The 24,111-nt window shown below is 56.8% G+C and overlaps 3 protein-coding genes across 5 annotated transcripts in view; all 3 read right to left on the reverse strand.

The window, feature by feature from the left end:
- The window catches only part of KIF23 (kinesin family member 23), a 16,715-nt gene extending 16,498 nt beyond the window's left edge, over positions 1-217 (reverse strand). Inside the window, exon 1 of the mRNA XM_017836172.1 lies at positions 203-217. Within this exon, the coding sequence (XP_017691661.1) occupies positions 203-217 (15 nt within the window). The remainder of the gene's footprint in view (positions 1-202) is intronic.
- A 1,426-nt stretch (positions 218-1,643) lies between these two features.
- PAQR5 (progestin and adipoQ receptor family member 5) lies at positions 1,644-12,285 on the reverse strand. 3 transcript variants are annotated; one of them, XM_017836256.1, is made up of 9 exons: positions 12,036-12,285; positions 10,190-10,242; positions 9,571-9,768; positions 9,231-9,358; positions 8,472-8,671; positions 7,741-7,867; positions 5,562-5,658; positions 4,744-4,885; positions 1,644-3,706 (listed from the first exon to the last, which is right to left on the reverse strand). In XM_017836256.1, exons 3-9 carry the CDS (start codon positions 9,619-9,621, stop codon positions 3,477-3,479), a joined length of 975 nt encoding a protein of 324 aa, XP_017691745.1. In that variant the 5' UTR covers positions 9,622-9,768; positions 10,190-10,242; positions 12,036-12,285; the 3' UTR covers positions 1,644-3,476. The 3 variants fall into 3 exon arrangements, with proteins under 3 accessions (XP_017691745.1, XP_017691746.1, XP_017691747.1); XM_017836257.1 differs by having other exon boundaries at positions 11,781-12,146; XM_017836258.1 differs by lacking the exon at positions 12,036-12,285 and adding an exon at positions 10,647-10,726.
- A 4,453-nt stretch (positions 12,286-16,738) lies between these two features.
- Positions 16,739-23,804, reverse strand: LOC108507862 (D-glucuronyl C5-epimerase; the record flags this gene model as incomplete). Its single annotated transcript, XM_017836173.1, has 2 exons — positions 16,739-20,549; positions 23,562-23,804. Coding segments are annotated over 2 exons (1,268 nt in total), but the record flags the coding sequence as incomplete, so codon positions are not given.
- Positions 23,805-24,111: the final 307 nt, after the last annotated feature.

Below are 24,111 nucleotides of genomic sequence, written 5' to 3' on the forward strand. Positions count from 1 at the left end.
AGGGGGAGAGAACCGGGAAAGGGGGGAGAGAACCGGGAAAGGGGGGGAAACCCGGACAATGGAGGAGAACTGGGTGCAGGGAAACTGGGACGAGGGGAAAGAACCGGGAGGGAGGGAGAGAACCGGGTGTGGGGAAGGACCCGGGAGGGGAATGGGGGGAACCCTGAGGGGAGCGGGGAGGGATCCTGAGTGGCGGCCCCACCCCGAGGGGACCCATCCCGTGGCAGCCCCACCCCGCCCCGCGCCCCCGGCGCGCCGGGAAGGGGCTGTGGAGGGACTTACGCCGCCTTCATGTTGCGGTGTCTCCGCCGATGTCGCGACAGGGCCCGGGGGTCGCGATCGGGGCCGCGCCGGGTCCGAGCCGCGGCCGCGCGCCCGCCGCGTTCAAATCCAGCCAATCAGCGCGCACGGCCGCGTGCTACGTCATCGCGCACCGCGTTGCCATGGCGGCGCCGAGGGGCGCGGCCCTGGGCGCGGGCGCCCCCTGCTGGTCACGAAGAGAAGGAGGGGAAGCCCACGTGTTCGAGTCCCGGCCCCGCCGGATCGCGGGGCTGTGTCCGGCCTTGGGTTTATTTATCTCCTTTTTTATCCCCTTAGTTCTCAGGAAAAGGGGTGTAATCCAGTCAGTTCGTAGTGCCAGGGCTCCCCTGTGGCCACGCCTGCAGGTGAATCAGTCAATCAGTAAATTCCTATGTGAAATCAATGAGTGAATTCCCAAATTAAATCAGTCAATCAGTTAATTCCTGAATTAAATCAGTATATCAGTTAATTCCCCACCTGAAATGATCCACGGGGGGAAATGAAGGTTCCAATGTGCTGTTGTGACGTGTAAAAACCACGGTGGAACAAGCTTATGAAAGCCCAAACTTCCTGACGAGAAAATGTGGAAATTGGGGTGGAGGATGAAGTAACTCGGGCTTGAACCCTCAGCAAAGGCTTCCAGGGGGTTGAACTCGATTGTTTTTAAACCAAAGACTCACAGTTTTAGTGCAAATTAAATATAACAAGTGAGTTTATACTCACGAGGGAAAAAACCCAAAGAAATTCCAACCCTCTGCCTTCTGTTTTTCACTGTGACCATTCTCAGTGTCCAAGGCCAACCTTCCCTTCTTAAACCAGTTTAAAACACAAGGAAACAGGCAAATTTCATCATGTTTTTATAATACAAATCGAGGATATTTAAAAGAGGACAAAATTGCCCTGATTTCCCCAGGAGCAGAGTCAGAGCCCCCATCCCAGGGGTGCAGTCCCACCTTCACCAGCCGAAACTGGCCCTGCCCTACAGCCTAAAACTTGTAGGACAGGGCCTAAAAACACCCTAAAAACCAGCTGGAATTCCCAAAGCCCTGGGAACACGTGGATAACAGCACCTGGAACTGCACTTACCCCTTTTTCTGTCCCTCCACCTCTTGTCCCCGGTCCCTCTCCAGCTCTCCTGGAGCCCCTTTAGGCACCGGAAGGGGCTCTCAGGTCTCCCTGGATCCTTCTCTTCTCCAGGGGAACATTCCCAGCTCTCCCAGCCCGTCCAAACCCACGTGGCTGAGGAGCAGCTGAGGGATATTCCCTGGATTTGGTCCTGCAGTTCAGATCCTTGTTGGGATTTGCTGTGGGTCAGGAACACACACACAACAAAACACGCTCCAACAAATAAATATCCTCGTTTATTGACTCATAACAATTTGCCACAGAGTTTTTAATTCTTCTGTGAGGAGAATTTCACACGTTAAATCGATTTTCTGAGGCCTCTGTCCAGCTGAGGAAGAAATTTGGCTGCTCTGTGCTGCTTCAGGATCAAACATCACCCACTCCCCGTGCACAGACAAAGGATCCAGTGGGATCATGGCATTCCATAACCCAGGGTTAGATTTTTAGTGCAGTTTTCCTACAATTTTCCTTTCAGCTGAAGAGGAGCAGAACCCCTCAGTTCAAAAGTTAAATGACCCAAAAAAGCCGTGCAATGATTCCCGTGGGTTTTCCAGGCTCTTCAGTCGTGTCCTGCAGGCAGAGCTGGATTCCTCCCCACTCCCACCACGGTAAATAAACTCTGCAATTATCAGCCATTATCTCCAAAGTGATTAATTCCCCCAGCCATATTCTTATCAAACGGTAAAAACCAGATTATAATCAGTGATTTATATTAGTTTTCTCTTTCAATGCAATAAAACTTCTGAATAAACAATTACATTCCAGTGCTTATAAATATTCCCACAAATCTTGGTCAGCTTTCAAAACAAAGGATTTAGTTATTCCATGTTTAACCACATGATCCCATATTTAATGAGCTGTTGGGTTGTCACTCCAAAGTGCATCAGTTCTACCTTGGCAGAGGCAATTAAAACATTAATTAAACACCCGTATGATTGATAATATTCCCTAGAAGTGTCGCTTGTTCCTGTAGGAAAATCCAAGGGGATTTTCCCTGGATTCCTGGAGCCACCAGCTGAGCTCTCCCTCTCCTGGTTCAGGCTGAGACCTCCAGGCTCTGTGCCTGGAAAATCCAGGAGCAGCAGGAAAGGGAAGCAAGGAGCAACAGCAGGAGCAGAGGGATAACTCTGGGAATGCTTTAAAATCCCAGGGTTTGATCCCTCGGGTATCTAATCCCAAATCCTGCCTTTCTCCCAACTCCACACTGCCCAGATCCCACTCCCTGCTCTGCTGGTGGTTCATCCTCCTGGACACCCCCATCCCAACCCCTCATCCAACAGAACATTCCAAGCATTATCCCACGTGAGTGACCCCAAAACCCAGAGGGGTTTGGGGGTTTGGCTCTCCCGTGTCAGCCCCTCCATCCAAGGGCCCATCCAGCCTCCAGAAACACTCAGGAAAGGATGGACTTGCTTTGCCAACATGAGAGCTCAGCTTTCCCACAGGAATTACTTCCCTTTGTGCCAGAATTAGACCCCAAAAAACAGCTATTCTGGAGGAACACCCCATGGAAGCTCTTCCAGGATCACTTTTTCCAGCTGTTGATCAAAACCAGCTGATTTTAAACCAGTTCCTCAATCCCACATCTGTCAGGCACTGGGGTTGGGTTTAAGGCTGTGAAAGGTGCACATTTAAGGCTTCAGATTCCAAAATGATGCCCCTTGGAAGGTGAGAACAGGGGTCAGGGAGCCCTCGTGCCTCCCCAGGGGTCGTGGCCATCGCTCCAAACCGGTGCCCTCGGTGTCACCACGTTCCCTGTGACCCCTCCCTAAGGCACACCTGGTGAATCCCCATTGCTTTGGGAAGTGGCAGCACTTCTGTCCCTTTTTCCGGATAAAATTCAGGATATTTTACATCTCTCCTGGCATAACAACTGGATTTAAAGCGTCTCCGAACCCGTTTGCAGCGTTAAAGCTCAGTGGATAAACCAGTGCAGCTCCTCGAGCCCTTGAGAAGATCATCAATAAATACTGGGAGCAAACAAACCCCTCGTCCACACCAACACTGTGCTGGGTGTTGGTGGAGCAGCAGGAATGCCACAATCCCCAGTCCTAGTGGGATTTGTCCCTGTGCGGAGGCTCCGGGATGAGGGGCAGGGACACGGAGCTGATCCCGATGACGAGCAGGCTCCCGGTGACACAGACCCCCATGGAGCACAGGGTCTGCAGGGAGGAGGGCAGCAGGACCTGGCTGTGCCTCTCAGCCATGTCCCTCAGGATGGCCTCCATCTGGAAGTGCGTCCCGAGGATCCCACACACGTGGAAAACTTGGTGGCTGTGCCCTGCAAGGAACGGCGGGATGGGGTGATGGGAGCCCACGGGCCAAGGGGCAGCCGCAGGCCAGAGGCACCCCAACGTGCAGGGGCAACCCAAAATACAGAGAAACCCAAAATGTGAAGACCCAAAACCACAGAGAAACCCGAAAATGCAAAGAACCCAAAATACAAAAAGAAACCAAAATACAAAAGGAACCCAAAATACAAAGACAACCCAAAAGAGAAAGAAACCCCCAAAAAAAAAGGCCCCAAAGTACAGAGATGTCCTAAAACAGAAGGAAGGGATAAAGCACTCAGGGAACTCCTTGGGAGTTCAGCTTGTCCAGAGAAGCTGTGGCTGCCCCAGCTCTGGAATGTTCCAGGCCAGGTTGGACGGGGTTTGGAGCAACCTGGGCTAGTGGGAGGTGTCCCTGCCCAGGGCAGGGGTGGGATGGGATGAGCTGTAAGGTCCCTTCCCACCCAGAGCATTCCAGGATTCCGTGATTCACTCAGACACTCTCCACACGCTCTGCCCTCCCTCCATCTCCTTTAAATATTTACTCTACTAATTCCTGTGGCTTTTATCATCCTGCACAGAGCTCTTCCTTCCCAAATGGAATGAGGGATGTGTTTGTGCTGCAGTCCTGGCACAGGGATGTGCCCACAGCTCTGTTTGTCCGTGGTGTGGCCAAACAGGGAAAACCCCAAGGTGTCCATCCCATCCCATCCCATCCCATCCCATCCCATCCTATCCTAGCTCCTTGGTGGCTGCTCCTGCCACGGCACCACTGTGCCCCAGGTGAGGAGTTTTCCACGAGAAATGAGCGTTTTGTGGGCGTGAAACCCCCCGTGGAAGATTTTGGAAGCAAAACATTCCACGCGAAATATTCCCCCAAAACATTCCACAAAGATATCCCACAAAATACCCATAATTTATATATGTGAGATACTGCTGTGCCTTGTCTGTAAAACTCCCTCCCACATTTCCAGCAGGGAACACGTGACCTCCTCCGGGAGCCCCTCCTGCTCCAGGTGCTTTATTCCCGGGATTGCCGGGGACTCACCGATGTAGTCGAAGGTGCCCGGTGCCAGGCGCTCGGGCAGGTGGGTGGCGAAGATGAAGCAGGTGAGGAGGGCACAGCCCGTGTGTTTGTAGTGCAGCAGGATGGAGCCCTCGGAGCAGCCCTCCAGGGCACACAGGTACAGCTGCAGCCAGGGAAAAGTGGGATAAATCATTCCCAGAGCGGGCACGGCCGTTCCCAAACCCACAGCTCCTCTGGCTGCCCACCGGGCTGCAGGACCCCACACTCAATCCCACACTCAATCCCACACTCAATCCCACACCCATCACCTGCATCCACACAAATCCCAGCCCTGCATCCCTGGCCCTGCACCCCTCCGCAGCCAAATTCCCACCTTGCTCCAGCTGAGCCTGGAAAAGGCACTTTGTGCTTCCAAAGGCAGTGATTTTCCATGAAAATCCCAGCCCTGCATCCCTCTCCTTGTATCCCACTGCAGCCAAATTCCCACCCCTCCAGTTCAGCTGCTGGAAAATGCACTTTTTTTGCTTCCAAAGGCAGGAATTTTCCATGCAAATCCCTGTCCTTACACCCCACCACAGCCAAATTCCCACCCTGCTCCAGCTTAGCCACTTTGCTTCCAAAGGCAGGAATTTTCCAGCCTGGGGCCCTTTGAAGTCAAGGAGTCTGCCTGTCAGTGGGGGCAGGAAAAAATACCCGAGTCCCTTTTCCTGCCAGAGTTTGTTTGCCTTTAGAAAAGAAAAGCTTGGCCTGTTTTCCCAAATATTTTCGGAGTAAGATGAGGCAGCTGATATTCCCAAGGCTGCAGCAGGCCGGGCTGGGGGATCCCGTGGGATACACACCCTGTAGAAGAGGGGGATGCTGTCGAACAGGTAGGGGTACACGAAGGCCAGGGTGCGCCAGGCCTTGCTGAGCCGGGGACTTTCCACCTCCAGGAACCTGTGGAACAGACAGGGAATTCCGTAGGGAACAGCAGGATACACTGCAGGATACACAGGGGGGCTGTTGGTGCCCACAGATCTGCCCATGGATGTGGACATTTAGAATCCTGGAATGGTTTGGATGGGAAGGGACATTAAATATTATCCTGTTCCATCCCTGCCATGGGCAGGGACACCTCCCACCTCCCACCAGCCCAGGTTGCTCCAAGCCCCGTCCAACCTGGCCTTGGACACTTCCAGGGATCCATCCACAGCTTCTCTGGGCAACCTGTGCCGGGGGCTCCCCACCCTCCTAGCCAGGAATTCCTTCCCAATATCCCATCTAAATTTCCCCTCTTCTTTCCCCTCTATTTGTTCCCCATGGAGTCACCAGCTGATCATTGAGGTCCCTCCCAACCCGAACCATTCCATGATTCCTGCTGTGTTTCCCTCCCATGGCACCACCTTCCCAGAGCTCCCTGTCCCGCTCACCTTTCCCACACATCTCCCCACCCCACATTCTCACCCAACCCGACCTCCTGTTGCCAAAACAGAGCCACCAGCTCGCCCTGGGCACAGGGTCAGGTCACCTGGGGGCAGGGACTCTTCCTGGCCAGCCTGTTCCAATGCCAGACAACCTTTTCCAGGAAGGAATTTTCCCTAATACCCAACTAAGGCTCCCCTGAGGCCATTTCCTCTTGTCCTGTTGCTGGTTTGAAGGACAAACACATTCCAGTCCATCTGCACCTTTCCCTGTTTGGCAACTCAACGTTCCTGGGCCACAGGAGGCAAAAAACAACCAACCAACCAACCAACTAAAACCTTCCTGTTGCCTCACCAACCAGCCATGGAGGATTGGAACATTTTCCTGAGAAGTTGCTAAATTTGGTGCAGTAGTTCAGCAAATGCCTTTCTTGAGATGTCCCACAGCAGTTCCAGCCCTTCCTCACATCCCACACGCTCCTCTGCACGGACCCAAACTCTTGTCAGCCTTCCCAAGGTGTGTCAGGAGCCTGAACGTGCTGAGCTGTGGCTGTGGCCTGCTCAGAGGGCCTCAGGATGGTCATGGAATCCTGGAATGGTTTGGGTGGAAGGGACCTTAAAGCTCATCCCATCCCACCCCCTGCCACTGGCAGGGACAACTTCCACTATTCCAGGTTGCTCCAGCCTGGCCTTGGACACTCTCAGGGATCCAGGGGCAGCCACAGCTTCTCTGGGCAACCTGTGCCAGGGCCTGCCCACCCTCCCAGCCAGGAATTCCTTCCCAATATCCCATCTGCCCCTGCCCTCTGGCAGTTCAAAGCCCCTGAGGATGGTGAAGGTGCCTCTGCTCTGTTCTGCTTTATTTTCCAGGTGCTGAAGCTCAGCCCAAGCCCTGCCCAGGGTGTGGGTTTGGAGCTGCTCTGACAACATTGCTGGGCTGGGCAGGGGCAGGAATTGGAGCAGGAGTTGGAGCAGGAATTGGAGCAGGAGTTGGAACAGGAGCAGGAATTGGAACAGGAATAGGAGCAGGAGAAGGAACAGGAGCAGGAGCAGAAGTTGGAACAGGAACAGGAGCAGAAGTTGGAACAGGAGCAGGAGCAGGAGTTGGAGCAGAAGCAGCAGTGCCCAGGCAGGCCCCTCCTGTCTCCATGGCACCACCTCCCATTGCACAGCTCGGTTTTGGTTCCACTCCCACCCAAGCCCACCTTGGAGAAGCTGCTGTGACCAGCCAAGGTGATGCCAAAGGGAATCCCTGTGGTGGGAAAGGGGGTGGTCCCGTGGGGGTCTCAAGGACACCTTTCCCTCCCACCATGGGCTCCCCCAGCAGCTTTACTGGGCCATACTGGGCTGGTCTCTTCAGTGTTCCTGCTCACCTGGGGGGAGCTGAGGATTTTTTTTTTAATTTTTAAGCTTAGATTTGATGGATTTACCTCAGGAAAATTCTGGAGACAAGAGTTCCCCTCATGAAAATTCCAGAGACCAGAAGAATCCCTGCTCTCTCATGCACCAGGAACTGGTTTTCACACACCTGTACTTACAGTTTGGAGTAGAAGGGATGCTGACAACTAATTTGGTGATTAATACTGATGTAGCACTAACCCCAACCTCAGGAGCTCACCTGGAGTAGCAGGAGAGGCTTGTGCTGACCACGGTGTTGAACACGGCCACGGGCACATAGCAGTGGTGGAAGGTGGAGCCCACCCATTCCAGGGGGAACACGTAGGCTGAGTAGGCCAGAGCAGACCCTGGGATGGAGCACGGGAGGTTCTGGGTTAGTTCCAGCCCTGCTGGACCCTCCCTGTCCTCCTGGGCATGGCTGGAACCTCCCAGCTGGTGCTGGGCACTGGGAACTCTGCAAGCAGGAGAAGGGGTGGAGGAGGGAGAGGGGAGCAGAGGCAGACACGGCTCCTGCAGGCAGTATTCCAGGGGAATGGAGGTCTGTGGAGCCACGGGAAGCCCCTGGATGGTCCTGCTGCTCCCCCAGCGAGGCACCACTGGCCTCACTGACACCATTTGTCTTAAATGTGGGGTTTTTCCTTATCCTATCTCCCCCAGAGCCCCCCGGGTGTCACACGGCCAGGTCCGTGTCCCCAGACCATTCCCTGGGGCGGGGAAGCACCAGGGATGCTCCGTGGTCCCTCTGGAGCAGAGGAGGAGGAGGAGGAGGGGGAGTGGGAGCCCCGCTCCAGCCCGGCTGTGCCCTCGGGGTGTGCTTTGGGCTCAGTTCTATGCTGCTGGAGGGTGTTTGGGCTCCATGACCTGGCAGGGCTGTTCCAGCCTTGCTCCCTGCCTGTGCCCTGGCCGTGCCCCTCCCCTGGGTGCCCGAGGTGCCCCGGCCGTGCCCCTCACCCAGGCTGTAGGTGCTGAGGGCGGCGTAGTCGCAGAAGTAGCAGAGGTGGCGGGCACGGCAGGACATGGTGCTGAAGGTGTGGGCACAGCTGGAGGCCAGTGGGTAGATGCAGCAGGTCACCAGGTAGGCCAGGAGGGGCCAGGCCTGGGGGTCCTCCCAGCCCCCCTGCAGCCGCCCCAGTAGTGTCCACACAAAGTACCTGCGGGGTGGAGGGAGGTGGGATCACCCTGGGGGACACCCCCACTACCCTGTGGGACACCCACCACCCTGGGGAACACCCACCACCCTGAGGGACATCCACCACCCTGAGGGACATCCACCACCCTTTGGGACGCTCTCCACCCTGTGGGACACCCCCACCACCCTGTGGGACACCCACCACCCTGGGGGACACCCCTATTCCCCTGGGGGACACCCACCACTCTGTGGGACAGCCACCACCCCCTTTTGGGACACTCTCCACCCTGTGGGACACCCCCACCACCCTGGGGGACACCCATCACCCTGTGAGACAGCCACCACCATGTGGGACACCCCCACTACCCTTTGGGACACCCCCATTCCCCTTTGGGACATCCACAACCCTTTGGGACACCCACCACCCTTCTTTGGGACACTCATCACCCCCTTTTGGGACACCCACCACCCTTTGGGACACTCTCCACCCTGTGGGACACACCCACTACCCTGTGGGACACCCATGACCCCCCATGGGACACCCCCCACCCCTGGGTGCTGCAGCCCCCGGCAGGACCCACCAGGCGGGCAGGAAGTGTGTCCAGATGTTGAGGGTCTCGTTGGTCATCTGGAAGACGCTGAGCAGGCAGTCGGTGGCCGAGCTGCGGGGGGGGCGGTACCCGAACAGGATTCCCTGCTCCCGGTATCCCTGCGGGGAAGGATCGGCCCCGGGAGCGGTGAGAGGGACGAGCCGGAGGGGCAGGAGGGACACAAGGCTGTCCCGCAGCCAGGAGGGTGCCCATCATGCGGGATCCAGCACCCAGCCGTGACCCCCCCGTCCCCGGGGTGACCACCCTGGAATGCCGCCCCTCCCGAGCCCCTCCGAGCCTCAGTTTTGGGGAAGAGGCAGCCCGGGCTGACCTTTGGCACCTGGTGGATGCTGAGCAGCCGCGGCAGTTTGAGGCTCAGCATGGCTCGGCTCGGCTCGCTCCGGCTCCAGGGGGACCTCCCGGATCCGCCTCCTCGGGGATGAGCCCTCACATCCCTCCTGGGCACAGCTCCCAGCCCGCGGGCACCGCGGATGGCCAAAGGGATGCTCCCGGCGTCAGGATGGGCGGCCTGGGGGGGACAAGCATTCCTGGAGATGTGCACGGTGTTCCCAGCAGGAAACAGGATTCCCATGGGATGGGGAGGGGAGGGGGCATCCATCCCTTCAGGGGGTGCTGGGATCCCTCCTACCCTCTGTGCCCAAAAGGAGCGCAGGGAGAAGGTCGGCACATCCCAGAGCCCACTTCCCACCAGGACAGAAACTCCCTGTTATCCCGACAGAGCTGGGTGGGAACAGCACCCACATCCCTGAAGCACCTCGAGGTCCCACAGGGAGCTCTGGGCAGGGGCTGGGGGAGCAGGCAGGGAAGGGGCTGGGGGTGCAGGACATCCCCCGGGGAGGGGGCAGAGGGTCCCAGGCAGCTCCAGGGCGGGGTCACCTTTCCCACTCCCCAGGGAACATCCCGGCACACGGAGCAGCTCCAGCTCTTACCCGCTGCTGGCTTTGGCAGTGCCACCTCTCCTGCCTCTGCCTCCACCTCCAGTCTGTGAAATAAAGGTCAAACCCAGAAATTTGTCCTTGTTCCTCCTGCCAGGGAGTGCCTGGAGCGAGGGAAGGGGGTGGGAAGGGAGCCCACGGGTCAGGTTGGTCCCACAGGGATTCCAGGGATCTCAGATAATCCAACCCTCTGCTCCCCCAGGATTCTGAGAGGTGTCAGAGCCCTCCAGCCCGCGGAGCCACAAGGAAGAATCTCCCAAAATCTGCTCCTGGGCTGGAATTCCAGCCACCTCAGCCATCTGGAACTCCACAGTGGGACACGCCGGGATCCAGCCTTTGGCACATGGCATGTGCTGCAGAGCCAGCCCCAAATAACCCCCTTTGCTGCCCTTTCCCAGCCCCTGGCACTTCCCTTTGCTCCCCCTGCCCTCCCTCCCCTCCCATACTCTACCTCTCCCCTGGGCTGAGCAGCTCCAGTGAGAACCAGCACCAGGAAAAGGCCGGGGGCCCCCGGGAAGGGCCGGGAGAGGGAGGGGGCAGGAGGTGGTGAAGGGAGGGAAAAAATTAACGAGGCAAGAGAGCGATAAACAGACATAAAATAAAACTGGCAATGCCTCTGGTTAAAGATTAGACTTAAATCAGGAGCTTTGTTGAGGTTGTTGAACTCCAAACGTGAAGCAGCTCCACGGAGTCTGAATCCCCCTGGGATCCCACTGGAAACAGGACCTGCATCCTGCAGCAGCTCCAGAGCCCATCACGGGCCGAGGGAGCTCAGTCTGGAGAAGAGAAGGCTCCAGGGAGACCTTGGAGCTCCTTCCAGGGCCTAAAGAGGCTCCAGGAGAGCTGGAGAGGGACTGGGGACAAGGGAGGGAGGGACAGGACACAGGGAATGGCTTCCCACTGCCAGAGGGCAGGGACAGATGGGATAGTGGGAAGGAATTCCTGGCTGGGAGGGTGAGGGCACAGGTTGCCCAGAGAAGCTGTGGCTGCCCCTGGATCCCTGGGAGTGTCCAAGGCCAGGTTGGACGGGGCTTGGAGCAACCTGGGATAGTGGGAGGTGTCCCTGCCCATGGCAGGAGGTGGAATGGGGATGAGCTTTAAGGTCCCTTCCAACCCAAACTGTTCTGGAATTCTGGGACTCCATGACCCAGCTGGAACCAGGGGGGAGGGCTGCCCTTGGATACTTTGGATATTTGCATCTCCAGCCCCCCAGGGCAGCCCAGCCCAGGCTCTGGCCGTGCCCACCAGGTCTGACACCAACACAACTGAGGGCGATGATGGGACGGAACGACAATAATGCCAATAATGCCCCTTATCTCCGGGAAGCCACACAGAGCCCTTCCCAGGGCCACGAGCTCTCCCAGAAACATGAGCTCTTCCAGAGGCACGAGTTCTTCCAGAGGCACATCCCGGGGTGCAGGAGCCTGGTCTGCAAACAGCCCTTGGGCGGGAGCCCTGAGCTGGGAGCCCCCGGTTTTCCCCCAGCCAAACCCCCTCCCCAGCAGGGATCCAGCCCCGTGCCCATCCCGCTCCGGCTGCTCCGGGAAGCCCCGGGAAGCCGCGGGAGGCTCCGGCCCAGCCTTACCGAAGAATTCGTGTTTTTAAAGCAAAATGAGTCACCGGAGCCGCGGGCGCAGCAGCACCGGGCACACCCTGCAGGGCCGCCTTTCCCTCATCCTTCGGCTCGTTTTTCCTCCTCCTCCTCTGACTCCCTGTTCCCACCGGGAGCCGGGACTGGGATGAGGGACGGGGACACGGCGGGGCCGGGCCCTCCGCGAGTCGCCTCCTTGCCAAGGGCGGGGGACAAACGCTGCGGGCTCGCCCAGCTGGTGCCACACACCTCTTCTTCCTCCTTCTCCTCCTCTTCCTCCTCCTCCCTGTTGTTCCCCCACAGCCCCACACGAAGCCCCGCGGGGATGTCCCACCGCTGCAGCCGCAGATCCAGCCCAGGAGCCTTTGGTTGTTGCAGGTTCACCTGGGGAATGTTCCCACCTGGCACCGCTTCCACCCTCTCCGCTGAGAGGAGCCCTGACACGTCCCTGTGTCCCTGTCACCGTCCCTTTGCCTGGAGCGTGGGTGGGGCAGCTCTGCTTCCCATGGCACAGCTTCCCATGGCACAGCTTCCCATGGCACATCCCTCCCTATGGCACATCCCATCCCATGGCACATCCCATCCCATGGCACAGCTCTCCCTGGCACATCCCCGACGGCACAATTCTCCTGGCAAATCCCTCCCCACGGCACATCTGTGCCCACGGCACATCCCTGCCCGCCGGCCCCGGCCGGAGCCTGCGGACGGAGGGAATATTTGAGCAGTTAATAATTAGCAGCTCCCACTTTCCGCCGGCCCCGAAGGAGGGCGAGAGGAGCTGAACTGGAACCGCCCGGCCGCGCTCTCGGCCCCGGCGTCAGCAGCGCGGGACATGCCAAGACCTTTCCCAGCAGCACAACAGAGGCTTTGTAGGAGGTTGTTTTCGCCGGGATCCGCCGGGACGAGCCGCAGCTCCAGCCTTTCCAAAGCCCGCACGCGCTCCAGCCTTTCCAAAGCCCTCGCACGCTCCCGCACTTTGCCAGGGCAAAAATTCCCCCCGTCCTCGGGGCGGGGGGGGTGGAGTGGGGGGTGGGTGGACGTATCCCAGCGCCCCATCCCACTCCTAAAGCGCTGCCGAGCGAAACTTCCCTGAATTCCGCTGGAGCCGCGGGAGGGCAGGGAAAGCTCGGCGCGTTCCGGCCCCACCGCCCCGCCAGCTCCTGCCCACACCTTTCCACGGGGCCGGGACACATTCCCGGCCTCCCAACACGGAGCCGGGGGCCAATTCCTGCCGTGCAAAGCCTGGGCATCCAGCGGGAAAAGCGGGCAGCGGGAATGCGGCGGGGGAAGCGGCGCGGCCGGTACTTACGGCCGGTCCTGGCGGCGCGGGGCGGGCGGCGCTGGCTCCGCACCCGCGGGCGCTCATGTGAGTCCGAACCCGGCACACATGGCCCGGCCGGGGCGGCACCGCCGCTCCACAGGCTTTGCCACGGGCGGGATCCAGCGGGAAGCGCGGGGAGGCGGCGGCACCCGCCGGGATGATCCCGCGCCCCGACCCGGCTCGGGCAAACCCCGCTCCCGGCTTAGGGAGCGAATTAATTCTGGCTCGTCTTGGAGTGGAACAGGAAAAAGGCAACAAAATAAAACCGGAAATAACTGTGGCCAAACGCTCCCGATGGCTCGGGATTAGTTCGGCCGAGCTGCGAGGAAGTGGAATAAGGGCAGGAAAAAATATTAACTCCCAGCCCTCCCGGTGCATCCCAAGCTCCCAGGGCCGCCGGAAAATCCCGAAACTCGCTGAACTGTCCCCAAGGAGACGGGCGAGTTCAAACCCTCCCAGGGATGAAGAGGGAGATGCTCATTCCCAGATTATTCCCAGCTGGATGGAGGACCCCAGCCAGCCAAAGCAGGAGCCTCCAGCTCTCCCCACACCGGTAGAAAACCTGGGACGTTTCTCCCTTTCTGCTCCCAAAATCCACTGTTTCTGCTGCAGCCTTTGGAAACGTTTCACACCGTTTGAGGAGCAGGAGGCTGTGGAGGATGGAGAGGGATCCTGGGCATGGCTCCTCAATTATTAAGGAGCTGGAAGAAGAGGAATAATGAACTGCTGGAGGGTCATTCCAGCAGGGCTGATGGATGCCCAGCACTATCCTGTGCTTTAATCCCACTCTTTCATCCATTTCTGGGGTTATCCCTCCCCAGCTGGCACTGGGGCACAGATTCCCCTTGGACACACCTTCCCAGGGCTCTGGGATTCCCATTCCCACCATGGGGGATGCTCCAGAGCCAAGTTTCTGCCCAATTCCCAATGCCAGAGCTCACCCACCGTCGGGAGGCAGCTACGGGGCAGAGACAGGGATTGGCACCGATGGATCAGGAATGGATTTGGATCCCACCAGCAAATCCCATGGACTCAAACTCCCACAAAACTCACCCCTGGCAGCAAACACGGGGTGCTCTGACCCCAGCAGGGATGGGCCAGGGATATAGGGATGAGCCAGGGATGCAGGATGGGTGAAGGATGCAGGGATGGGCCGGGGATGCAGGGATGGGCTGGGGATGCAGGGATGGGCCGGGGATGCAGGGATGGGCCAGGGATGCAGGGATGGGTGGAGGATGCAGGGATGGGACGGGGATGGAGGGATGGGCTGGGGATGCAGGGATGGGCCAGGGATGCAGGGATGGGTGGGGGATGCAGGGATGGGTGGGGGATGCAGGGATGAGCCAGGGATGCAGGGATGGGCCAGGGATGCAGGGATGGGCTGGGGATGCAGGGATGAGCCAGGGATGCAGGGATGGGCTGGGGATGCAGGGATGGGTGGAGGATGCAGGGATGAGCCAGGGATGCAGGGATGGGCTGGGGATGCAGGGATGGGTGGAGGATGCAGGGATGGGTGGGGGATGCAGGGATGAGCCAGGGATGCAGCGATGAGCCAGGGATGGGTGGATGGGACGGGGATGCAGGGATGGGCTGGGGATGGGCCAGGGATGCAGGGATGGGCTGGGGATGCAGGGATGGGCCAGGGATGAGCCAGGGATGCAGGGATGGGTGGATGGTGCTGGAGAAGCCGATGTTTCCTGCTGGGTTCATAAAGAGCCCTTTTGCTGGGATGAGGAAAGCCAGGCTGTCCCAGGCACCACAAGGAGGACAATTCCATCACAGTTCCTCCTTGGAGCTGCATCCTGGATAACCAGGTGCCTCTGGATCACCCCCAGCTCCCGCAGTGTTGGCACAAAAGGAGGATTTGCTGTGCTGTGCCCTGGGCACGTCCATTCCCAGGGGGACTGTCACTGACTGATCCCCCCACGGTCCCCAACCCACAGGATTTCAGGAAGAGCAGGGAGAAAACACTCCCTCTGTGCCCACCCCACACTTTTGGCACCGAGTGTGTGTTTTGAACCCTCTCCAGGCTTTTTTCCTCCCAAAGCAGAGCCCAGGATGTGGATTGACTCCAGGTGCCCCCTCACCTGCCTGGGTTTCTGGGCTGCATCAGAGCTGGAAAGGTTGGAATTCTGCTGCTGGGATGGCAGAGAGCCGGGAAAAGCTTTGAAATTACTCTGGATCGTTTGGTATGATCACGGACACAGTCTCAGCAATAATCCCAGGAGCAGCTCTGCCAGAGCCACGGGGGACAGGGATTATCCCGAGTCCTTCGACCTCCTGCCCGAGGCAGGACCTTCCTCCCAGCCCTGGGAAACCTCCTGATTCCCAAACCAGCACTTGGAAAGGCTGTGCCAGCCCCTGGTGCCTCCCAGGGAATCACAAAATCACAAGTGGGAAAAGCCCTTAAAGATCATCAAATCCAAGCATCCCCCAGCACTGCCAAGGCCACCCCTGGACCGTGTCCCCAAGTGCCACATCCACACGTCCTTTAAAACACTTTGTGCAACGAGTGACAGTCCAGTTTCAAACCAGTGGAAACTTCCCAGCACCGAGGGGTTGAAGCCCAGTGGAAAATCCTCTTTTTTGCAGGAAAAGGGGACTGGAGCCGCAGCCCAGCCCCGGGAGCAGGATGTCCTGGGGGCTGGACACAACAGACCGGCCAAGAACTCCTGCTGGGATTTGTCCCTGGGGCCAAAGCCCTTGGATGGGGAAGCTCTGCCAGCCTGGGAGAGCCTGGGGAAGAGATTAAGGAGAGAAGCAGCTATTTAACATTCCAGAAGCACAAGGCATCCATGGGATGATCAGTCACTCCAGGCAGATGGGAAATGTGGCTCCTTCCACCAGGAACTGAGCAGCAAACACCCAAATCCATCACCAAGCAACAGACTTAAATCCACTTCTATTTTCAATCCCTGTGTTTTAACGAACTGCTAAGGAATGGAAATCAATATTCTCACCCGAGGAGTGGGAGAATCCTGGAGTGGTTTCTTTTGGATCTTAAAGTTGATCTTGATCCCATCTCACCCTCTGCCATGGGCAGGGACACCTTCCACTGTCCCAGGTTGCTCCAAGGCCCGTCCAAGCCTGGCCTTGGACACTTCCAGGGATCCAGGGGCAGTCACAGCTTCTCTGCCCAACCTGTGCCAGGACCTCCCTACCCTCCCAGCCAGGAATTCCTTCCCAATATCCTATCTGTCCCTGCCCTCTGGCAGTGGGAAGCCATTCCTGTGTCCTGTCCCTCCATCCCTTGTCCCCAGTCCCTCTCCAGCTCTCCTGGAGCCCCTTTAGGCCCTGCAAGGGGCTCTCAGGTCTCCCTGGAGCTTTAAGAGTCCTGAATTTCTTACTTTACCAACCATTTTTGTTCAGGTGTTTTTAGTGACCAGTCAATTAAAACTATGATTTAACAAACCCCATGAAACTCAAACCAAAGCAGATTCAGCAGAAATCACTCCCACCAGGAACCCACCTCGTGACCTTCACCCCAGCAGACAGAGAACATCGATTTGTGCTTCTTACCTCAAACCAGCAAATCAGTGAAAAAATGAGTTATTTTCCACCTTCCTCAGAATCCAAACCTCCCCAAAGCCACCAGGGGGGGGGTGGCTGAGAAGAAGAAGACACCCCGTGCTTGCCTTAAGATAAAAAAATTTATTTTACAGTCTTATAAAGCAGCTTTTACACGAAGCACAAACGCTGACCCATTTTCACGTCGTATAGAAACATAGAGGAACCTCTTCCTGCTGCAAAAAACTCAGGTTTGGCTGAATAGAAAACTAACTGTGCACATTGTGCTTGAACTGCAAAGGCTGTACAGCTTTACAAAGGACCACCCTGCCCAGAGCATCCTGTAAACAAGTTATTGCATATTTACCACACGGGGAGAGCCCGCCCGGCCACGGCGGCGCAGCGAGAACCCGGCAAACCAAAGCCCCACGAGGAGGGGGGTGGGAAGAGCAGCTTCCTGGGAATGGCAGCTTCCAGGGAATGGTAGCTTCCAGGGAATGGCAGCTTCCAGGGAATGGTAGCTTCCAGGGAATGGCAGCTTCCAGGGAATGGCACCTGCCCACTGGGAGGGTTGTGCTTGTGTCACTGGTCGGGGGGATCCGCGAGCGCGACGCCTCTGATGGCGTCCAGGGACGGCAAATCCCGCGGGAGGATTCGCTGGATCCGGGGCTCCGAGAGCTCGGATCGGAGTCTGGAGTCTGAGGGCTCAGTGCCAAAGATCTGTGTGTCGGTTTGGAGAGTGAAAATCAACAAAAAACCCCAAAAAAAGTCAAAATGGATTTGGTGGAGGTTTGGGCGCCGCTGGCGTTGGTGCCGTGTCCGATGATCCTCTGCCACCGCACAACTCAACTGAGGGAATGCCAGGAGAAACTCCACACGGATTCTCCACGGTCCTACCACCTCTGGTGGGGCATCCTTGGAGCTCCACCAGTGCTAAGGCCAAGAAAATGCAATGGGATGTTAAGGATCAGGTGGTGGGACAAGACCGATGGTGCTGGCACGGCCAGCTCGCGCTTCCGAGCCGGATCAGCCACGCTCCAATCCTGGAATTGGATGTAATTAGGGAAAAAAAAAACAACAAAAATTGGAAATTGTGGCCTCCATAAGGCACCAAAACCATCTCTCGAGCAGCACCCAAAGGGTGTCTCCAGATTCCCCAACTCCCAAACGGGGACAGGGTGGAGGGAAGAAGCAGGAGGGAGATGTCGCAGGAAGGACCAGTTTTTTGGGGGGGAAGCACATTTTTAGGGTGGTTTTGTGTGCGCACAGATATGTAACAAAAATCACCTCTGCTACCTTTGGTATTGAAATTCCTCCTCCACCCCCACGTCCCACACGGATCCGTGTGGTGGGAGCATGGGCTGGAACATCAAGTAATTCAAAAGTTGCTTCAAATCTCTGCCAGAAATCCCAAAAAGCATCAAAAAAATCAAAGCAATGCTCAAATGCAGATGGATGTTGTCCTTGTGCCCGGCCTCCCTGGGGTTTGGGTGAACACCTGAAGCCCCACCTCCATGGACAGCATGGAATGGGAGCAGTGGGAGCCCCACAGTCAATCCGTGTCCTCTCCGGGAGTTTGGGGTCAGAGCAAACCTCAGCCATGGGTTGGTTTGACTCCTCTGGATCACCCCAGACACCTCAGAGTAATGTGGGTGTAAAGGACTGGGAAATGGGAAGAATCCACCTGGTTTCTTCTCCATTCCAGTGTGTGGGTTGGGATGTGTGGGTTGGGATGTGCACAGGGACCACTGGTCACTTGGCAGAGCCACAAAGGCAAATCACACCCAAGAAGCCACTGCTGGAGGTGTAATGACCCCTTACACTGTAAGACAGTGAATCATGGAATCCTGGAATGGTTTGGGATGGAAAGACCTTAAAGCTCATCCAGTTCCAACCCAGCGACACCTTCCACTAGCCCAGGTTGCTCCAAGCCCTGTCCAACCTGGCCTTGGACACTTCCAAGGGGATGGGGCAGCCACAACCTCTCAGGAATTAAAGCCCAGGCAGAGCTGCAGAGCCCTCTGAGGTAACTTCAATTTCTAAAATGCTTGATGGATCGAGCAGGTTAAAAATTAAAATCACCTCAGGAAAACCTTAATGAACCCCAACCGAATTTCCTGAGCGACTCGGGACGAGCTCCACGTCCCGCTCAGCAACTCGCCATGAGTGTCCCCAAAAAGAAGCGGCCAAAGCTCAGAGAAACCTCTCAGAGGGAATCACAAAACCCAAGACAGGACATCAGGCTCCAGAGGAGGGATCCAAGCTCTGAGGTGACACCAGTGAGGGGTGATGGTGAACCTGGGGGTGATGAGGCTCAGGCTCCGGGGGCCCCGCGAGCCTCACCGAGTTGTGCTTACGTGGCGCCGGCCGCGCGTCCTCCGCCCACACGTCTGGGGAGAAACCCTCCAGCTAAAGGATCTCCAGCCAGAGGACTGGGGAAAAACTTAAAAAGGTGTGTTTGTCACCCCGAGAAAAGAATTCCTATTAAAAAACACCCCCGCCTTTAAAAGATACACTGTGCACTACCCAGGCTACGAGTGAAGTCACATCGACGGCGTCACACCACAGGAGCTGTTCCCACAGAGACACATAGACTCAGTTTAAGAGGCCACGGATTAACTCTTCAGGCGAGGCCTGCGGGACTTTCGAGACCTCTATGGCTTCTGCAAACATTTTCCTGCAAAAAGGAAAACTAAAACCCGACAAAACCCAGCCTCAGACTCAGGAGCACGGGGGGGTTTCGCTTGGCGGAGCGCAGGGGACGGGTGACGCTCCCCGGCCCCACCGCTCGGACCCAAAGGTTCCCACCCTGGAATGCAGTGATTTCAGGAGAGCAGTTCTAAGGATCACTTCTTCGAACGGGCCGTAGAGAAGCGGGGCCGTCACCCGGCCGGCGGCTTTGGTGGCAGCTCAGTTGTGCTTGGCCCGCCCGCCCCGCAGGTAACTCTTCCACCTCTTGACGAACTCCTTGAAGATGGGCGAGTCGTCGATGGTGCTGAGGAGCTGCAGCTGGTTGATGTGGGTGGTGTGGTAGTCCCAGCGGGCCAGGTTGGGCGCCGTGCCCAGCATGAAGTGGCGCAGGTCGTAGATGGTGCCCGAGCCGGTGTCGTAGAGCGGCAGCATGGCCTTGAGGGACTCCATGCCGCGCTCGTAGAGCAGCCGCGCCTCCCGGCCCAGCTTCTCGCCCGCCGTCTCCTTCAGGTCGTAGAGCCCGATGAGGGAGTACATGAAGCCGTTGAGCACGAAGGAGCTGGGGGACGTGGGGTACTCCTCGTACCAGTCGTGCCGGTTCATGAACACGGCCTTGACCCCGCGCTGCTCCGCCGGCAGCTTGTAGGGCGCGGTGGCCCTGAGGGCCGCGCCCAGGAAGGCCGCGTCCCGCGTCAGCAGGTAGGCCCGCACCAGCGTGGACATGGCCTGGCCCTGCGCCATGGCCGAGTACCACCCCGGCTCCAGGGATTTGAAGCCCTCCCCCAGCTTCCTGGTCACCATGATGGGCCACCCGCCCCGCTCGTCCTGGTTCCTCACCAGCCAGTCGCTGGCGGCGAAGAAGGCGGCCATGTGCGCCGTGGCCGAGATGGTGACGTTGTCCAGGAAGCCCCTGCCCTTGGCCACCAGCCGGACCACCCGCTTGGGCATGATCTTGGTCTGCTTGACGGCCTTGGTGTTGGAGAGCCCCACGCCCTTGCGCAGGTCGGTGAGCAGGTCCCTGGTCAGGGTGCTCCAGCTGGTGCGCGCCCCGATGCCGTAGTAGATGTCCCTGTCGCGGAAGGCGATGAGCTGCGTGTTGGACACGTAGTGCACCGTGAACAGCTGGTTCTTCTCTGTCGTCTCCAGCACCACCGAAATGCTGCCGTTGGTCACGAACTTGAGGTCGAAGGAGATGATGAAGTCCCGGGTGTTCCCCAGTTGCAGGGACACCCCCTCGCTGGTGTCTGCGAACAAACCCGACAGCTCAGCGCCCCACAGCTGGGCAGGGCAGCTCCCCCGGGGAACCACCCCCTCCCCAGGCAGGAGCCCAAAGCTTTCAGGGCAGCCCATCAATAATTCAGTCGTTTCTGGGCTGTTGCACATTATTTAATTAAGCATAAAAGTAAATCTGGGAGCGAAGGGGAGAACCTGTTTGTGCCTCCCATTAAAGGGCTGCGGCAGTGCCAGGGGCTCCATCCAGCGTTTTATGGGATGTTTCTGGTACCTCATGGATGGAGGGGAGCCATGACCCAGCAGCACCCAGGGTTGGGGACAGGCCACCAGCCTGGCAGGGCACAGGGCCCCTCCTGGAATGGGGTGGGCTGGAAGGGACCCTAAAGCTCGTCTCAAACCACCCTGCCACGGGCAGGAACACCTTCCCCTAGAGCAGCACCTTTCCTCCAGGATGGGGCACAGCAAGAACTGAGATGCTCCCTGATTTTCCTCTGCTGTAACTCAATAATAAACCAACAACCACCCTTTTGTTCCCAAATTAAAACCTCCCTTGGCACAACGACACCAAAACCCGGCGCTGCTGCAGCCTCACATTCCTGAATAAAGCTCTGCTTTCAGCAAAGGGAAAAAAAACCAGGAATGCCAGAAGCAGGTATTTAGGATCCTCCTGGGACTGTTTCTGGGATTTTTTTCTTTCCCAACCTGACAGAGCCAAAACCCGATTAGTTTAATGGGGGGAAAAACCAAGGAATAAAGATGAGTGCGTTAAAATATTTCTTAACCTCTGCATTGGCAAAACTCAGCTTAATTTTAAGCTATAAATTAAATAAAGCTCCCAGGCACTGCCACAGAATAAAATCCAGTGTTCTCTGGATTTGAAAATATCAACTTCTCCCACAAAACCTACAGCGGGAGATCAAAAGGATAATTAATTTGGAAGGCTGAGAGCAAATCCTGGAGGTTTGAATGCACAGAGGGATGATGAACACTTACAGAGTGTCACATCAAATTAAGGGCTTTCCATGGGATAAAACTCTCCTGGAAAAGGCCATTGTTTCCTTATTTCTGCTCTGGGATGTGGGAAATACCCCGGACACGTTTCTCCGTGCAACCAGCACGTCATGGGCAGCTTTTCCTGCCTCCCAAACTAATCCCTGGAATTTTAAAACACCTCCTGTACAGGCTCTGTTGTCCAGTCCCAATTTTTTTGACTGAATGTCATGTTTTCCAAGCTTTTCAAGGAAAAGCTGGGAGTTTTAAGCTCAGCCTCTGCTCTGAGAGAAGGAACCGAGCGCTTTGGGCCACCACGTTTTGCTCCTGTGGAAAAAAACCTAATTAACCTCCCCCCTCTCACAGTGCCTGTCAAGTGAGTTTTATGGTTCCTTGTAAATAAATTATAACAAAGAGAATTAGAAAAGAGGGAGGAAAAAGAGTTTGGAGAAGCAAGGAACTAAAGGCTGCTCGTGGCTGCTGTGCCTTAAGCATCCATAAATCCATTACTTAGGGCCTGCTCAGAGGAGTGGATGCATATCCATATCCATGGATTACCCAGCCATCAATAAAGGATGAGGAGAGAACACAGCCCAGACCTTTTATCCTCCCCTCTCCCTGTATTTATCCACTACAAAGACACAAAAGTGTTGGACAACCTTTTCCCGGGAGCCCCAGGGCCGAGGTGCCAACAGAAAATTACTTCATTGTCCTTGGAAGTAATGGACTCATTAATTCCAGTGGGTATTGATTGAGGGAAAATACATTAGGGCCTTATTAATGAGCCTGGCCTGGCACAAGGGGAACTCTTGGATTAAATAATGGGTTTCCCTCCTAAATACCAAACAGAACAGGGGGAATCAGGGAGGTGGCAGCAAAATGTGGTGAAGGGAACAACTGGGAGACCCCAAAACACTCTTCTTCTTTCTCTAAGGCAATTTTAGGGTGTGTCAGGGAGGTTTGGGATGGATACTGGGAGCAGGTTCTTCCCCCAGAGGGTGTCTGGGCACTACACAGGCTCCCCAGGGCAGAGGGCACAGCCCCAAGGAGGGTTTGGACAACACTCTCGGGCACAGGGAGGGATTTTGGGGTGTCCTCAGGGACTTAATTCTTGAGGTGCCTTCCAACTCAATATATTCTGTAATTCTACCTGGGTTTAGGCAGAATTAAGACCCTAAATTTTACAAGCACAGTTGTATCCCAGTGAGAGAGAGCTCCCGGTCCTGCCCGTGCTCCGGGCTGGAAACAGCCCTTCTGTGCCACCTGTCCCATCCCCTGGCACACCCCACACGCTCCCACCTCCTCCTGCAGCTGCTATTTTGGGACAGGAGCTGGAAGGTTTGGGAAATGTGACTCCTCATCCCCTCCATGAGCACATCCAGCCTTTGGGTTGGAATAGAACAGGGTTGGAAGCCAGTGGGGGGGAGAAAACAGGGAAAACTCCAGAGGGACAGGAATCAGGGCCTTGGATGAGGTGATCTCCAGAGGCCCTGAGGGGTTGAGGGAAGGGGGGTGAGCTCTCAGGTGAGGTGGATGGGGAATGGAGGACGGGGGATGAAGGATGGGGAATCAAGGATGGGGAATGAAAAGGATAGGAAATGAAAAGGATAGGGATGAAGGATGGGGGATGAAGGATGGGGGATGAAGGATGGGGAAAGAAGGATAAGGAATGAAGGACAGGAAAAGAAGGATGGGGAATGAAGGATAGGGGATGAAGGATAGGGGATGAAGGATAGGGGATGAAGGATAGGGGATGAAGGATGGGGAATCAAGGATGGGGAATCAAGGATGGGGAATCAAGGATGGGGAATCAAAGATAGGGGACAAAGGACAGGGAATGAAAAGGATGGGGAATGAAAAGGACGGGGAATCAAAAGGATGGGGAATAAAGGATAGAGAATCAAGGATGGGGAATGAAGGATGGGAATGAAGGGTAAATGAAAACAAACACATGAATCCCAAGAAGTTAAGGCTCCTCTGGCACAGCATGTTCAAATGAACAGGTTACCTGTGACACCTTCAGGACAACCCACCTGGAGCAGAGAACTGTTTGACCCCGGTGAGCTTGGCTTTGTCCCACACCGTGGTCAGGGAGCAGCCCTTGGGCACGGCCCAGTCCCCGGCCCTGCCCCTGTCCTTGTCCTCGGCTGTCTCATAAACCTCCACGTGCGGCGGCTTCTCCGTCAGGTTCTTGCTGTAGTGGCTCAGCCCGTACTGGGCGATCTGGATGGGGTAGAAGTAGCCCTGGGGCCCCCACTGGGTGGAGAGGGGAACTCCTGGGGGAGGAAGGAGAAGGAGCAGTGGTCAGCACCTTGCCAAAACCCACAGGGCTGGAGCTCTGCTGAGTCCTCCTGCAGAGCCAGCACTGCTTCCCCTGCACACACGGGGCGTGGAGGGGTCACCATCTCAGTCCTGGTCAGGGACTGAACTGTTCCCTTTGCCACCAAGATCCATAACTAGTTCAAACTCAGCACTTTGGAGTGGCAGAGGAATCCTTATCACGGGCTTCCCTACATTCACAGACTCATGGAATGGTTTGGGCTGGAAGGGACCTTCAAGCTCATCCCATTCCATCCCCTGCCA

The sequence above is a fragment of the Lepidothrix coronata genome, unplaced genomic scaffold, assembly GCF_001604755.1.
Source record: "Lepidothrix coronata isolate B3197 unplaced genomic scaffold, Lepidothrix_coronata-1.0 Scaffold272, whole genome shotgun sequence".
NCBI classification, from domain to species: domain Eukaryota; kingdom Metazoa; phylum Chordata; class Aves; order Passeriformes; family Pipridae; genus Lepidothrix; species Lepidothrix coronata.